Here is a 16,479-nt window from a genome sequence, read left to right as displayed (position 1 = left end):
TGTGTGTGTGTGTGTGTGTGTGTGTGTGTGTGTGTGTGTGTGTGTGTGTGAACACAATAATGGCTTATTCCTACGCTAGCCTCTTTCAATTCACAAAAAGGTGATTGTTTCCTCAATAGTTTGTGTTCATGTTGATTTTTTATTAATTCCTTGCTGGTTTTGTTGCTTACTCACTGGCTTTTTCTTCTTTCGAGGGCTAAAGAAGGGGGGTTACTGGGAAAGAAAGAGGGAGAGAGAGAAAGGGTGGAGGGGTGGCGTTGTTGGATCTGGTTACTGCTGGCTTTTCCCACAAAGTGATCAGAGCCTGAAAGTTGAGAGCATGTTCCCTTGCAGCGGGTTTACTCCTGTTTCCAGTTTAACCTCCTATTAAACTGTCCTTTGTGCTCCCAGTCTGCTGGCATTGCCCCAGTTACATTCACATACCTGTCAGGTCACACAGGTTAAGGACTGGGGGGGCGACCAGGGCCAGCACTAAACCATCCCTCTCTTGTCCCTCTCTCTCAGTCGCTCCGGTCTCCCTGACACCATCGGCATGAAAGAGGAAAAAGGGAGAAGTATATACTACAACAGTTTGATGAGCAGTGGGGCAATAAATTCATTAATCATAATTTTATGCCTCATCAAACTCTTTACCCAGCCCCCTCCATGGGAGTTACACAAATTAGCCAGAGAAAAAGCAGTAATTTTTGTTCAGCTAGGTAAGTGCTTTTTGATTGCCTTCTTGAACAATGCTTCCCTTGACAAGCTAATAAATCAGATGTCTTTAAAAACCTCAAGTGCAGGCAGTGCAGCTAGTGTGAACCACGATGCCGCCGATTTCAGCCCCCCAAAACAAAAGGACTGTGTGTGGGACGAGGACTTTGACTACAGCTGAAGCTCTGTCAGGGATTTGTTTTGGAATCATTTTTTCTCTTTATTTCTCAGACAAAAGGGGCCAGAGCTACAAAGTGACTTGATAACTGAATAAAATACACATTATGTCTATGAAGGATGCAGGGCTGGCTTGGATTGGATCAGAATAGTGTCAAGATTGATTGGGATTATGGCCTAATATGATTGAGACCAGAATGTGCAAAATTCAGTTAGTGCATAATCTCCTCACCGGTATTGGTTTATTTTAGCTTCAGCCAGATGCTACAGCAGGGATGATGCTAACTGTAACCTTCTAGCTTCAGCCTGTGCCAGCTGTGCTGCCGGGTGATGCATAGCTACCAGACCTGGGTTCAAATAGTATTTGAAGTTATTTCACATACCTAAAACCGGTTTGATTGCGCTTGCCTGTTACAATGGAACCAATTTAAAAATCTGAAAATTGCAAACCTTGCCTACCTGCCAATCCAGGCAGGCCAAAGCAAATGCTCAAAAGTATTTCAAATATTTCAAATAGTATTTGAACCCAGGTCTGCTACCTACTGCACTGCACTGTACTGCATTGTACTGTACACTCCATCCAGATGGCCGTTTTATATGGGGCCAACAAATCATCCATTTGTCTGGAAACAGCACTGTTATTGAAAATGAGGTCAATCGATTTATTTGAGCCCTGGTCTGTTGCTAGCCATGTTTGCTTGTTCCAGGTATTAGCGACTTTGACTGTGGCGTGGTTGGAGGTTTGGGGAGGGAGGGGAGAGAGGGAGTCCTTGGGGTGGCGGCTGTGAGTAGGGAGAGGGGACACAGGGAGGGAGGGAGATGAGAGGAGGGTGGTCTTTATCTGTTTAAAGCTCTGCTCTGATGAGATTAGCTATTGGGCCAGGCTGTAGACCACCCTGTTAATTAGAGAACCTCAGCCAACTCTCTCTCCCCCTCTGGCACACAGCCACCACTTGATTTTGGGGAGGCAACACAGCAGAACTGGTATGACGGCATCCATGTTTGCATCCATAATCATCTGCCAATGTCTGAAGCACCCAGGTATTAAGCGAGCGCAACACAGACAGACACAGACAGGATGGAATGAAACTGATTTCCTTTTCCTTTTTTGCCCGTGTTAGGCACCGTTTGAATTTCAATTTCATTCCCAGACTAATTTATCTGTTGAATGAAAATATCCACTACCTGTTCTTGAAAGAGCAGGCAGGCTCAGATTGGTGCGCTCCGTGTTCTGTCGTTTGATTGGACAACTCCTGTGTTGCATCATCGACGGGCACTCTTCTTAATTGGAATGTAGAGCGTGGTGTCACACAAGGGGACCTGCGTCCCCGTCTCCTTATTGTGTTTCAGGGAAGAAGTCTGGTTCAGAGTTCTGACTGAGGACAGCTATGCTGCCGTGTCTCCTCTCCTCTCTCCTCCTCATTAGCGTTCTCTACACACACCACTGAACTGAACGCAGCTGAAAATAACTTGTCAAAAAGCACCACCAGTTTATCTCCATCTTGGGAACTGATCCAATTAAGTAAGTGGCCATTTGCATCCGTCAGGCTAAACCAAACCCAGGGGTGGCATCCAAAATGACACCCTATTCCCTAAAATAGTGCACTACTATTGACCATAGCCCAATGGGCCCTGATCAAAATTTGTGCACTATACAGAGAATAGGGTGCAATTTGGGATGCAATCAGAGAAAATGGTTGACTTGGAGAACAACAAAAAGGGCAAGAAGGAAGGATGTCCAAGGTGGTGGTGTGAGAGAGGAGGGTTAAGTCTCCTCCCAGGTGTTTGTGCCTGTCTGTGTTTGTGTGTCTGTGTCTGTGTTTGTGTGTGTGTGTGTGTGTGTGTGTGTGTGTGTGTGTGTGTGTGTGTGTGTGTGTGTGTGTGTGTGTGTGTGTGTGTGTGTGTGTGTGTGTGTGTGTGTGTGTGTGTGTGTGTGTGTGTGTGTGTGTGTGTGTGTGTGTGTGAGAGAGAGAGAGAGGAGAGATGAATCAGACGGAGTGGTCATTAGGACAGATATCTGTGAGGTAATGTGGACCAGATGTTGGACAGAAAGGGATCATTTAAAAAGGGCAAATGTAAATAAACAGTCAGGCAGCGCGGTACCCTCCACCCCTCCTCCTTCTCATCCCCCCTCTACTGGACCCTCTGAAGTCACTGAAAGAAAACACTTCATCAATCTTCATCAGAGCCATTAATAATGTAATAATATTGGGTCTTATCTGTATAAGAGCTGCTGTGTTGCTTTAAAGGTGTTTCCTCGTGGTTTTATTTACCATTGTTAGACTTGTGATTAGGATTTCCTTTTGAAAAGGTGCTTGAAATAACTGATATATCCCCAAGTGTTTTTGTGTGTTTTTTTAGACATAGCTCTGTTTTGTTCAATAAAATATAATTATCAGGTATCTTCCAAAATTCTGTTACAAACCCTACTGCCATATCAATCCTGCACAAAATCTGCTGAAATACATTATGTACATATATGCACGAATTGAAAGTGAGGTTGGGCTGAACCTGTTGGAAGGAAGGTAGAAGGTAGAGAGCTAAAGGCCCATCCTGTGGCTGTGGTGTGTCACTAAAAGTAGCCAGCAGGATGACAAAGTTCAGTGGTTGATATATCCAGTCCTGTAACCACCGGGAGGGTCCTGGTTACACACTCACACAGGGAAGACCAGATGAGCCAAGATCTGTGTGTGCTGGCGTCTCCTCTGTTCCTCCAGACTGTGCTGCTTTATTCACTGCTCTGTGATCAGTGCTTAGCTGAGGGGCTGGCCACAATACTTCCCTCCTGCCTTGTGTGTGTGTGTGTGTGTGTGTGTGTGTGTGTGTGTGTGTGTGTGTGTGTGTGTGTGTGTGTGTGTGTGTGTGTGTGTGTGTGTGTGTGTGTGTGTGTGTGTGTGTGTGTGTGTGTGTGTGTGTGTGTGTGTGTGTGTGTGTGTGTGTGTGTGTGTGTGTGTGTGTGTGTGTGTGTACCCAGTAGCCAGAGCCTATGCCACCTCCTCCGGGGCAGGGCAGGGGCCCCCAGCATGCAGCACCAGTGAGCCCTTACAGGGCCACTGAACAGGGTCCTTCTCCAGTCACAGGGTCAGGAGCTCAGACCACACTGCTGTTAGAACAGACCGTTCAATGGGCAGGACTTACAGGAGTCAAGGTGTTGTCAGTGGCTTGAGATGTTCTGGGGTATGAAGTGTGTTTTTGTAGAAATACTTTAAAAAGTTAAACATTTGAAAAAGTAATTACGGAATTAATTTTATAATGATAATAACATAGACGCTAAAATGTAATGATACAAAATAAATAAATAATACATTTGCATATTATTTATATATTTGGCCTAATTACCTTTTGTATTTGTATGTTTTAAGTTTTAAATAAATAGTCGACAAATTATATTTATGAAAAAAAGTGTCTACTTGATTTTCCCCCTAGTTTAAATATTCCTTACAAAATTATAACTTTAACAACTTGCTCCAACACATCGGAGTTGTCAGACCTACAGGATAGTGCAGGCTGTATAAAATATCGCAAAGGTGAAACAAATGTTCTTTAAAAAAACATTAGACGTCAAAGATGATTTTTGCGTTAACAAGGTAATTTGTGTGGTTTATGTGGTCTGAAGTTCACACCCCATAAATACCCAAATTCTTCATTTTGAAGTGAACCCCTTAACCTTGCATTCACCCACCATATTGTTGTGTAACCATGTGCATTATAATTATTTGCTGATAGAACACGTATAAATCCAGATCATGCTTAAATCTCCTATAGAAGGAGCCTACCACCTCACAGTTCATCATTCTTCGTTAATGTTTTTTCTTCATAGAACTGTTTTATTTATGTATTGGGGTTCACTTAAAACATCAGACAGCTGAAAATTACACGTGTAATCTCTCCCCCGAGAGCTCCATGGGAAATAGAAAAACAGTCCGTGAGGTTGAGGGTAGAGTGGGGGTTAATAGTGGTAAATCACCCACCCCACTGCCACTTCATCTGGGTCGGCTCTGGCCTATAAAAAGTTCATCCAATATGAACGGTTTAGAAGTGTCAAATATATCTAAACATTCAGTTTACCTCTTCTGCTTGTTCTTTGCACTGAAGATCTTCTAAGCCAACCGAAACGCCACACGTCAGATGAGCCCAGAAATGTGGGTAATTTGTGAAAAATTTACCCAGAGCGGTCACGAGCCTTAAGACTCCCATGCGCGCCAAAACAGAGCAAACGCCTCGCTCACATCCTACACAGAAACAGCTCGGCTGATTTTTTTGCGCCCATAATTAATGAAGAGGCTCGAGCTCTCGGGGATATGATGATTAAATAAGTAGAAGGCGGTATTCCCAGAGAGACCCTCTGAAAGCTGAAAGACCATTCCACTTCAGCTTTGTTTGACAGCGTTTGGGGGATGACGTCTGTTGACGGGTGAGCTGATCAGACATTATTTTCTAAGAGACAAAATGCCTCGATATTACTTTTTGGTAGCCTACACTCACAATAGCTCCATTCCCAAACGATATTTTGCTTTTCTGCAAAAAGACAGACTCCTTTTCGCTCTCCCCATTTTTCTTATACCAACTAGCGGGAAAATGAAGTGACATATTGTTCACTTCAAGGAGTAGAAGAAGAAAACAAACAGTTGTGTTTTTGGCAACACTGTTTGGTTGTCACAGATGTTGTCCCGAATAAAGTGGGCTGTGGGCAGGTCAAATAGAAGGGTGTCTCTTAACACTTGGAGCGGAATTTAACTCTAGTCTACTCTACCGCAGTCATGGCAGATGTGTTGGATCATGTAGGCCTAGACATTTTTTTGACATTTTTTTTCTCATTTGGGCTCATTTTAAAGGACAAATGGGAATTTATTTATCAACAGGTTCTGGTTTTTGGTGACATGGTTTGTGGGACCCCTAGATATCCTCACACTGAGGCAATCAATCATGAATTGTGTAGTTGTGCAATAGATTCCACCTTACAGGAATCCTGACAAAACCTTAAATTTACACTTGTAACTTTATATCACCATACAGGTAAAAACAATGATATAAAATCAAGAAAATGTCCCATAATGCAATTTGTGTATGCTAATTACGTTCCTATGAGATTTTCAAGTGCAGAAAATGTATGACATTGCAATGCCTGTTTTGAAGCCGATTGAAAGACTGAACTCGCAGTAGCCTTTAGGCCTAGGCTTATTTTTTCAATTAAGAATTCATTTCAAAATCAAGAAAGTTAGTAGGCCTACAACTGCCCCCCCCCCCCCCCCCCCCCCCACCACCCACCCTTTTAAAACGTTCCTTTACAAACCAATGATTTGCATATTTATCGTCAATGTGCATTATTAGCCGAACTCGATTAGGCTATCTTCTCTGGATATCACCGAACTTTTCCTACCACCGGAGACTGGGTGCATGATGGGAGGAGATGCTTATGAATGTTGAATGTGGCATATGGGTCTAGCTTGTAAAATAAAAGCAAAATATTGATTTACAAAGACACAGTGACCGAATTGTGATTATTCAATACACTATTTTCAGTCACAGTGTAACGTTTCCCAGTAGAATATGATGGTACAGATACTAAAAATATGTATAAATGTCTTATTTTAGGGCTTATGTGCTTCAACGCTAAGGTGTGGGTGCATAGCATGTATTTAGGGATTCATGTTAAAGATCGTTTGCATTTTTGTTGCAAGAATTTATATTCTCACCCAGGTTGCATGCACCAAATTAATATACGTTTTTTTTCATGTCTGTTTCTGTACAAACGCAACGTTATGTTTAGTTGATACATCTAGCGATATCCTACACTTGAAGTGATAATTAGATTTGGGAAGAAAAAAAAAATGTCATTTGTCCATACATCTTGAATATAATTATCCATAAAGGCATGTTTTATTTGTTTCATTCATGCATTGACAAAACGGGTTTTCGATTTTGAAAATCGAAATGACCTAAGACATCAATTTTTCTCAACTGTTACAAATGTATGCAGATTTCGATCCTATTTTATTAGTCTAACAGTTCAATATTGTCCTCCTCCAGACCTACAGATTTAAACTAATGTAGACGTAAATGCATTGATGAAATGTCAATATTTCCTTTATCCCGACAACGCAAAAATATATATCGGTTTTTCTTTTCCATCTTCAATTGGGTTCGTTATGTTTTTTTCCTCCTTCACACATGGGAACTGTTTCAACGTCACTTGGCATTCTCACATTGTATCCATGCATCGCTTCCCAACAATGAGCCAGCTAGCCGTTCAACTGGAAGAGAGACGGGAGGGAGAAAGGAGTTGAACAAAGTTGCGCTAGATCATTGCAGAGTTCCCCTATTCCATGCATTCAGGACTGACAATGGTTTCGCACAGATCCAGTGGTCTCACTCTCGATAGCACGATCGCATTACAACGCTAAAAAGCAGTGTGATTTTTTAATTTAAAAAAAATCAGTGTTCAAACTAAGATTGTGGAAAATCCTTTTTATGGATGAAATATATTCGTTTTATTGTCTTTAGCCGCAGTTGCTAATAATAATAATAATAGGCCTAATAACAATAATAATAATTTATTTCAATAAATATATATAATGATGATGATGATAATAATGTGTATTTTTTTACATACTCAATATATTGAATGAGTCTCCACAGAGGCCCTGTTTCTCTGTCCCTCTAGACGTGATTTGAATAACAAACTGCGTGGAGGAGAATTACTAAATAGCAGCACATCTCTGGAACAACAAAACAACAACTCCGTCTCAAAACGATATTTCACAAATGTGGTCAAATCGTTTGGGCAATTTCGACAGTGCAGAAGACAAACATGACAAGCTTGTTTTATTACTCCGTGCCCATGGGCTATGCAATGTCCGTCTCAAGATCCAATTTAGCAGTATAAATGATCATTTTCCAAACATTTGCCTCATATTCCTCGAATCATAAAGAGCGGTGTAAAATTGCGTTATCAGAATGCTCAGGTATATGTGTCACCGCTTTAAATGTTACACATAAACGATTCTAAACTATTCAATATTTACCTAAACTGAATATAGATGATTTACGTCTCTGAAATTGAAAAATTGTCCCTTTGAAAAATAAATTATTCCATTTAAAAAGCCTATTTCAAATAAAAACGATCATGTCTTCTTAGGGGACATTGCATCGAACACTTCAATTCCTGGAGGGATCAGCAAAGAAACACATAATTATGCTATTTAGCCGGATGATGTGTTGCAATCACTGGGCCAGGCAGCACACATACTCTGGGAGATTAAAATAGAAGCCCCAGTCGCTCGCCCGTGTGACTCGGAATAGAGGACATTAGGGCTAAGGGAATTATATAAAGCCCAGGGGAGGCTTCAACTCGAGTGCGGAAAGTAAACTATAGAGATTAATGAAAGGCAGTTAACAAGAGCAAGCTGGCCCACTTCACTAGTTCATTATTACTATTATTACTGTTATTATTATTATTATTATTATTACTTGAGATTATTCAAAATTATTCAACGTAGGCCTATTTCAATATTTTTCCAATAGAAATAATCAAGACAAAGATTGAGTTGTTTAGAAATAGAAACAGGAATATATATGAAATGTTGTGAGTAATTCCATGAAGACATGAGCTAATGTACTCCCGTGTTGATCAACTGATTATAATGATACTAGAAGCACTAAAGGTTCACTACTGATCATAAAACAAAACAAAATTGGCACCTGATAAAACAAATATTACTAGGAGTAATACTATTATAATAATTCGACTATAATTAACAGATTTGTTTTCAAAACATTTCCCAATATCTGTGCCAAATCAAGATACCATTTGTCTCATCTTACAAATCAGCCTTAATCAAAATTTCAAAGATTAGGCCACATTAACATTTTTTTCTCTCTCAAAAATCCACCACGGTATTGTATTTCTGCGAAGGAAATGGTTTGTCCCATGTTAACACATTGTAATATTCAGGTTTTCCCACCTGGCAGTATTGTTATAGTAAACATGTAATAACTGTGACCATTTCAAGTTGCTCTCTCTCTCCCTCCCTCCCTCTCTCTTTCTCTTTCTCTCTCTCTCTCTCTCTCTCTCTCTCTCTCTCTCTCTCTCTCTCTCTCTCTCTCTCTCTCTCTCTCTCTCTGCCTTCCAGCCTTTGGTCCATTTTAACTAGGCCATTCGATCAGGGACGGCTTTCCGTAACGGATTAAGAATGAGACCCCTGAAATTAGGAGCAAGTGTGACACCTACCTGCGGAAGTGGGAAGGAAGAGTTTGAGCCTTGATGACAGTGAGAGACTCGGTTATTGACAAAACCGATGAAACCCTGGAAACTTTGTGGCCTTTACTGTGTGCATGACATGCTAGTCTTGCTATCCTCCTCTCTAAACCTAACCATGAGTGTTTCACATCCAACGCGTCATTAATAAGGAGGCTCCAACATTAATGATATAACTGGCCAGTGTGCTCTGAAGCCATAAATGCATGGTTGCGTCCTTTTAACAGCTTTGCCACGCCTTGGAAATGGTAATGAGCTCTAAATTTGGCATAAAATCGAACTCATTACTGGAGTTCGCCACCTGATTGCTTTGCTTATAACACGTTGCGGTTGGAAAGTAATTGGGTTAAACGACTGGGCCTCCAGTTACGCCGTTGTTATCATATTCACCTTCATAAGTATCCTCCTATTGCACATGTAGAAAGGAATAGGAAACATAGAGCCAGAAATATACATATATTCAGTAAACTCTTGCCAATACCTTTGTCCAAACCCCACCAAAATGTAAATATTTGGGTAGACCTAAAAGGCTGTAGGCCTATATGTTTTTCATTCGAGAATTTGAGAAATTTCGGCACGTTCTCATGTTGTATAAAGCTGAAGTGCTCTTTTTGTATCGAAAATGTAATTGATACACCTGTCACGGGGTAAACGAACACAATCCCATCGATAAATACCTCTTTCATTTTCCATAATGTGTTTCTCTTTCAAGCCCTTCTGACACATTTGATAATAACAGTTGTCCCCTCCCGCTCCCCCCAGAATAATCGCTGCACACGTGTATTTTTTTCTCATAATTTACTTCAAAGATAGTGTATTGTCCATTTTAAATACAAAAATGCTACATTAAATATACATATTAGTCTTTAATACAAATAGACCCAGGCGGCTGCAGCGATGAAGACCATTCTTGTTACATCTTTAGGATTAACCATTCAGAAACTAAGATTTGAAGATAAGCATTTACTCAGAAAATAACTGTTCTCAGAATTTTCCTTTATTATTATTATTTTTCTTATTTTTTGTAATGCAACCACAAATAATAAATAAAAGTCCGATGGATTTTTGAAAGGGATCAAGTTATTAAATGTTTGACATACCTTTCTTTAGTTCATAAGGGGAGTCTTTACAAAGATCTACCTGCGTTTGGCCTCTGCCTTTCTGGCTTTCTCTTACCAAAGCTTCTGCTCTATTTAACACAGTCTGGTTTAATCCATTGAAATGTGCGGTGGAGCCCGTGCCCGAGCCGTGATTGCTGTGACTGTGAAGATGTCCAAAGCTGCCATAGTTCGTGTAGCCCGGGTAAAAAGGGGACGTGTAGTAGATAGGCCTGGATAGGACTGTGCTGTTTGGGAGAGGGCACTGTGGGGAGGACCGTGATGGTGACGCTGCATTGGTGGTGATCACTGTGCTGTGACCCATCCCATGGCCCTGCGGCCCGTCGCTGCTGCTCTTACACCTGTCCGAGGACGTTGCGATCTCAGCCAGGGACCAGAGTTTGGGTTTAGGGGCCGATGGGGAGGAGTGAATGACAGACGTCACGTTGCTGTTTACGGTGCCCGGCGCATGGCCCATTTCTGACGGCTTGTCTTGCGCAACGAGCTCGGTTCCTCCCCGAGGCACGGCGGATGGAGACGAGGTGGTGGGTTTAGCAGACTCGGGCAGTAACTCTGTCCGATCCCCCTGGTCTTTTAATTCCGAGTCGCTCAGAAGGGGATCCGTTTCTTTGCCATGATTCTCCTCTTTAAATCTGTCGCACACTATGTCCCCCGGGTTCAGCAATTTATGATCTGCAGTGAGAGAGAAACAAGAGTTAAGTTACTGTGAAAAAGATGTATAACATTGACATAAGATACAGATAGGCTACCAATATGTTATAGGCCCCTAATTCATGCACTCATGCGTTCATATTTGTGCATATGCTAATTACCATAATAATAGGCCTAGTTATCATAATAAGTAGGCTAATAAATAATAGGCCTGCAAACAACTAGGCATACAGCTACTGAAAACCGTGATATTAATGATTGTGTTTTAATCGTAATAATTATCATTAGGCGATACACAGCCCAGTCCACCAGCTGCAACCCGTCTTATTATGCAGTTAAAGATAAATCGAATGCTAAACACTTTACGTCACCAGCAATTTTCAGCACATGATAAGTCAAATGAGGGGAGTTCAAGGTGATTATTATTTAAAGCAATTGTCCCATTATAAATAATATACCACCATTAACCAGCAATTCATTTTGCGCCCTGAGTGGAAACGACTGCGATAAAAAAATTGATGATTTTTCTACAGACCTAACTCTGTGTCTGTCGAGTCTCCCTTGTCTTTCGACTTGCTAGGCTCGTCGTCGTCATTCTTTTCCAGATCGATGTTCTCGTCTTCCTCCTCGTCCTCGCTCCGGTTTCGGGGAGTCCAGGTCATCTTGTTCTCCTTCTTTAGCCTCCTCCTGGCGTTGGCGAACCAGGTGGAAACTTGGGTGAGGGTCATTTTGGTGATGATGGCCAGCATGATCTTCTCCCCCTTGGTGGGGTAGGGGTTCTTACGGTGCTCGTTCAACCAGGCTTTGAGAGTGGCGGTGGCATCCCGGGTCGCGTTTTTTCGGTATGCCGGGTCACCGTAGGGGTATGAACCCAGGGGAGCAGCGTAGGGGTGATATCCTATAGACCCAGCCATGCCCGTCGTGTGGTCATAGGGAGAACTCTGAAAACAAAGCCGTCGAAAAGAAAATGCTTTTCAGATAATTGTCAACGACTCATAACAATTAAAACGTTCCAAAATAAGTTCCAAACAATAAGAAGGCACCATAATAAACACATACAAACACAAATACACACACACACATACACACACACACCTCTGACGTTTAGGTTGGTTACAATAAATCAAGCATCAGAAGCGTCAGCAATGCACTTTTAAAATTGTACACAGATGGACATTGTTCTCAACTTTATTTTTCTTTGTGCGTTTTTGTATTCAAGATTTCAAGACTGTCTTGCTGACTGTAACCACAACACAGTCATCTATGCTTAGTGAAAGCAACCTCATTTACAAATTAGATGAAGCATTAACATCATGCGTAACAGGCCTACCATGTCTTCTCTTGTCATAATTTTACCAAGACAGGATTTTACTATCATTATTTCCCACTATTCTTCAGCTGGCCTGAATACCTGGTTTCATTTGAGTATAACTGCGTGCTCAACTCACATTCAGATTTAGAACATGTTAAATATTAGGATCTGTGTTCCCAAGTTAACGAACATTTGGTCAATGCCCATAAAAACAACCGAGTAGCCCTAAATAAACGAGTTTGTATTTTCGCATAGACTAATAAAAATATCAAACAAATAACTATAGAATATAATGTGTTCTACCGAGGTGGGGAGCTTGCTGTTTGTTATTGTATGCAAACTGATTCAACTCAACGACCTATTTCATTGCCCATTATTTACAGAAAAATTGCATTTATCCAAAGAACAATAACATGCTAATTAGCCTAATTGGTTATTTTGCATGTTCGTCTTTGCATCAAATGGATGGGCCTATTTACAACTAACTTACCCAAATGAAAAAGAGTAATCAGCAAAATACAGACGCACGCTAAACCAGAAATACATTTGCCTCATTTGCACGGTGCTAAAATTCTACACATAGGCCTACCAACAATACAATATAAGATTTTTCAAAAAAAAATTACACTCGGCAATTTCGAGTCAATGCTCTCTCACTTACCACGTATGAAGCGAATGTGGCGGCCGCTCCCGCCTCCGCACTGTACGGGAGATGGGAGTTGTACCCGGGCGAAGCGCTGGTGAACGCGGTAGATCCGGCATAGGGAGCAAAAGCAGAGCCAGATGAGGATCTACCAAGTTCTTCGGTCCTGGGTCCCGATATAACGCTGGTGCTGTACGCCGGGCATGAATACAGCGCCAAAGAAGGGGATGGCTGGTACAAGTAGCCCTGAGGATAAGCCATGGTGAAAGCCCCGAAAGTAAGCCACTTACTTGCGCACTTTTCCTCTTTATTTTCTCATGCACTGTCCGATTTCAGTCATATGAGTCTCGTATCAACAGACCGCTGTCTGTTCCCCCCTAAATGATTGCAGTAAAAAGTAAAAATATAAACAAATACATAGACTTAGAAATAGATTTTTAGTCGCTGATAGTCAGCTACAACTGACCGTTGTGTTTGCTTGCTACGCTCTATTTTTCCTATCTCTCTCTCACTTGCTCACTTTGTCTCATGTAGTGCAGAAGAAGTTTTTTGCCTTCCGATTGGGGTCTTTGCTTGGGAAAATGTCCTGCCAAGATGCTAAGTTGGAAATTGAGGATTCTGACGCCTACTACGTTCTTCACGCTCCTCCTATCGGGGTGTAGTCATCGAAGGAAAAGGCAAGCTTATGCTGGGTTAATACCACAGCCCTGCCTATCTCTCTCTCTCTCCATGTTTTCTTTTTTCTCCCCGCTTTCCCCCCTCCCTCTCGCCCTCTCTTTCTCTCACTAACAATCCCTCTCCCGCTATTTCTCTATTTGTTTTTCTCTAACAAGGCTCGGTGCTGTAGGACTCCAGTGCACCAGCCCCTGGATGGCGATATCATGCGAGCCAGTAGATCGACTCCAACTTTCTTCTTATTCTAAATACACGAAGCCGTCACTTTCACACTTGATCAATAACAAATGGGCTGTTGTCTGTCAGAAAGAGCTTTTCAGATACTGAAGGGGAAAAGGCGCTCCATGTTCTGCACGCTGTTCTTCTTTTTCCATGGTTTATGGTTTATTGTTTCTTTTGAGCGCAAAACTTGTCTTTTTGAATAGATGCCTCGTAACAGCCTAACTGACTGTCGGTGATCCTACGTTAAGTTAAAATCCGCAACGGGAGCTAAAAAGGGGCGACGGTTTTTGATTTCGATTTATTTTGTGCATATAGACATTCTTACGCCAGACGCATTTTGTGTTGTTAGGGTAAGACATGGCAATAGCATGCATAAATTATGGCGCGAATAATACACAGTATAATATAAATATAACCTTTATCCCAAACAATTGAGGTTTGGCTGTTTGTGTAAACGTTTTTTTTTTCTTAACCAGCAATTTGTAATATTAGCTGAAATCTTTAGGAAGCATTCCACTCAACTGTGGGATAAGCAACTCTTAACGTGTGACAGCTGTTAACTGAAGCGGCTGCTAAATAGTTTTCTCCATAGATCCAGGAATAAACCAGTCACATACACTCTCTCGCTCTCTCTCACCCCGAAAGTCATAAAAGCCCCAAGCGAGGGCAGATTAGTACCATATGAACTACAGCAAATCCGCTATGACCACTGGATGTAATCTCCTTTGATGCCACCAGATACGTTTCTCTGCAGAAATATGGAGAGTCACGATTTATTGAATATATTGCGCTTATCGGCCATTATGGATATCCAGATTTTTCATTTCAGCACAATGGCTTTTTACGCACCTGTGCCATATATGAATTATTCCTGAATTATTTATTACATTATCATCAATATAATGACAGGCCAATATTAATAGGCCTAATGATAATACAAATATGTATACTAGTTAGGCTATACTATTAAAATAGTATTGATATTATAATAATATTGCACAATTTATTTTTTAAATTGCAATAGTTTTATATTTAGAAAATACATTTTAGGCTCATATTTTAACCACAATAAAGGTGTAATAATGCATATTCGGAATAAATATTTTTTTAAATACAGACATCCACGGGCCTTATAGTCACAGTGCTGATTGTTTCTGGCTTTATAGTTCAAATCTCCGATAAACCGAAAGGGATCGCTGTAGGCGCTGCTAAAAAGTGTGTGCATAGTGTCACGTGTTCCTACGCTTTGAAATCCTCTGGAGTGCAGCAGAGAGTAGTGACGCTGGTACAGTGAGCCAATGCAGAGTTGGGGAAAGACAAGACAGATACATACATGAAGAGAGAATAATGACGGTGACAATGGTACTAGAATACCTACTTTTACAACCACCCGCAATGCTATGATAGCCAAACTAATTATTGTTACCCCAACAGTTTTTCTTCCTCATGTTCTTGCGGCAACATCTATGACAACACACGTATATAAGGTTCAGGATACTAATGTTGATATTGTTTATACTAGACCTACTACATCTATTTTTGAAGAAAAAGTAGAGGTCTAGAAATAATGATATCCTACTCTACTGATGATGATCATTATAATACTATTAGGCCTACTACTAATAATAGTACTACTATTATTGATAATATGTTGCCATTAATAAACTAAAAACAAAGTCAAAATATTTTATTTAATGGTAGGCCTATGTCAATGTATTTCCCTTTTGAGCAGGGCTACAATAGATATGTGCCATAAAGGTATTTGCTACTGTTGTTTATAAATATTGTTTAAATATAGACTACAGCTAACTATTAGCCTATAATTGATTTCGTATAATATACAAATGAATCAATAATAATCTATGTAAACACCTACTCAAGTGTAATTGTACTTTTCCTATTGAAGTTGTCATGAGTGCCCGCAAGGGCTTAAGCGAAATTCATTGCATTATTGGCCAATTATATTTACTGTTCCTCAATGAGGGACGTAATGAATGGCCAATGCTCAGTCACTCATCTCTGAATAGCATACCGGTTACCAGGGATACCGAGAGAGGAGAGAGGTATTTTGAATGACGTCAATATGCATTGATACTCTATTATCGACAATAATGACTTCCCCGGCACCATACGCGCATGATAAGAGGTCTATTCTGAAGTAGGACGAGGAGGTGTGTGTGCGTGTGTGTGTGTGTGTGTGTGTGTGTGTGTGTGTGTGTGTGTGTGTGTGTGTGTGTGTGTGTGTGTGTGTGTGTGTGTGTGTGTGTGTGTGTGTGTGTGTGTGTGTGTGTGTGTGTGTATGTGTGTTTGTGTGTGTGAGATCACAAGGAGCGGGAAAATACTTACAGCTCGTGCTGAGGAAAAGGTAGGAAACGGATCATTTTCCTTTACAGAATTATACCCTAGCTGAAGTTGTGTGCACTCTCGGTTATTTAATCGGTTATAATATTATATTAGAGCATAATCAAATACATGGGATAAAATCGTTTTCAAGTATAAGCTACTGTCTGTATGTTATACATATGTCATACCACTTTGAAGCTGTGTATTTACCTATTATATATGTATTTCAAATCAAGTGTGTATTCTACTTCTATTTAAATATATTAAACGTCATAGTTGTCAAAACATACGTTTGATAAGATATAGAAAAAACGGACAATAAATTGACATATCCTATGACATGCTCAAGCAAAAGCTTTACGCACACTCTGCTGGACATCATTGACTG

General features: G+C 40.8%; 1 protein-coding gene across 1 annotated transcript; it reads right to left on the bottom strand.

Annotated features, from left to right (window-relative positions):
• Nucleotides 1–10,155: 10,155 nt before the first annotated feature.
• Nucleotides 10,156–13,539, bottom strand: LOC129834783 (iroquois-class homeodomain protein IRX-5-like). The gene is made up of 3 exons (XM_055900053.1): nucleotides 12,870–13,539; nucleotides 11,432–11,837; nucleotides 10,156–10,917 (listed from the first exon to the last, which is right to left on the bottom strand). Exons 1-3 carry the CDS (start codon nucleotides 13,110–13,112, stop codon nucleotides 10,211–10,213), a joined length of 1,356 nt encoding a protein of 451 aa, XP_055756028.1. The 5' UTR covers nucleotides 13,113–13,539; the 3' UTR covers nucleotides 10,156–10,210.
• Between the last annotated feature and the right edge of the window lie 2,940 nt (nucleotides 13,540–16,479).

The sequence above is a fragment of the Salvelinus fontinalis genome, chromosome 35 (assembly GCF_029448725.1).
Source record: "Salvelinus fontinalis isolate EN_2023a chromosome 35, ASM2944872v1, whole genome shotgun sequence".
Classification (NCBI taxonomy): domain Eukaryota; kingdom Metazoa; phylum Chordata; class Actinopteri; order Salmoniformes; family Salmonidae; genus Salvelinus; species Salvelinus fontinalis.
This window is presented reverse-complemented; position numbering and strand designations above follow the sequence as displayed.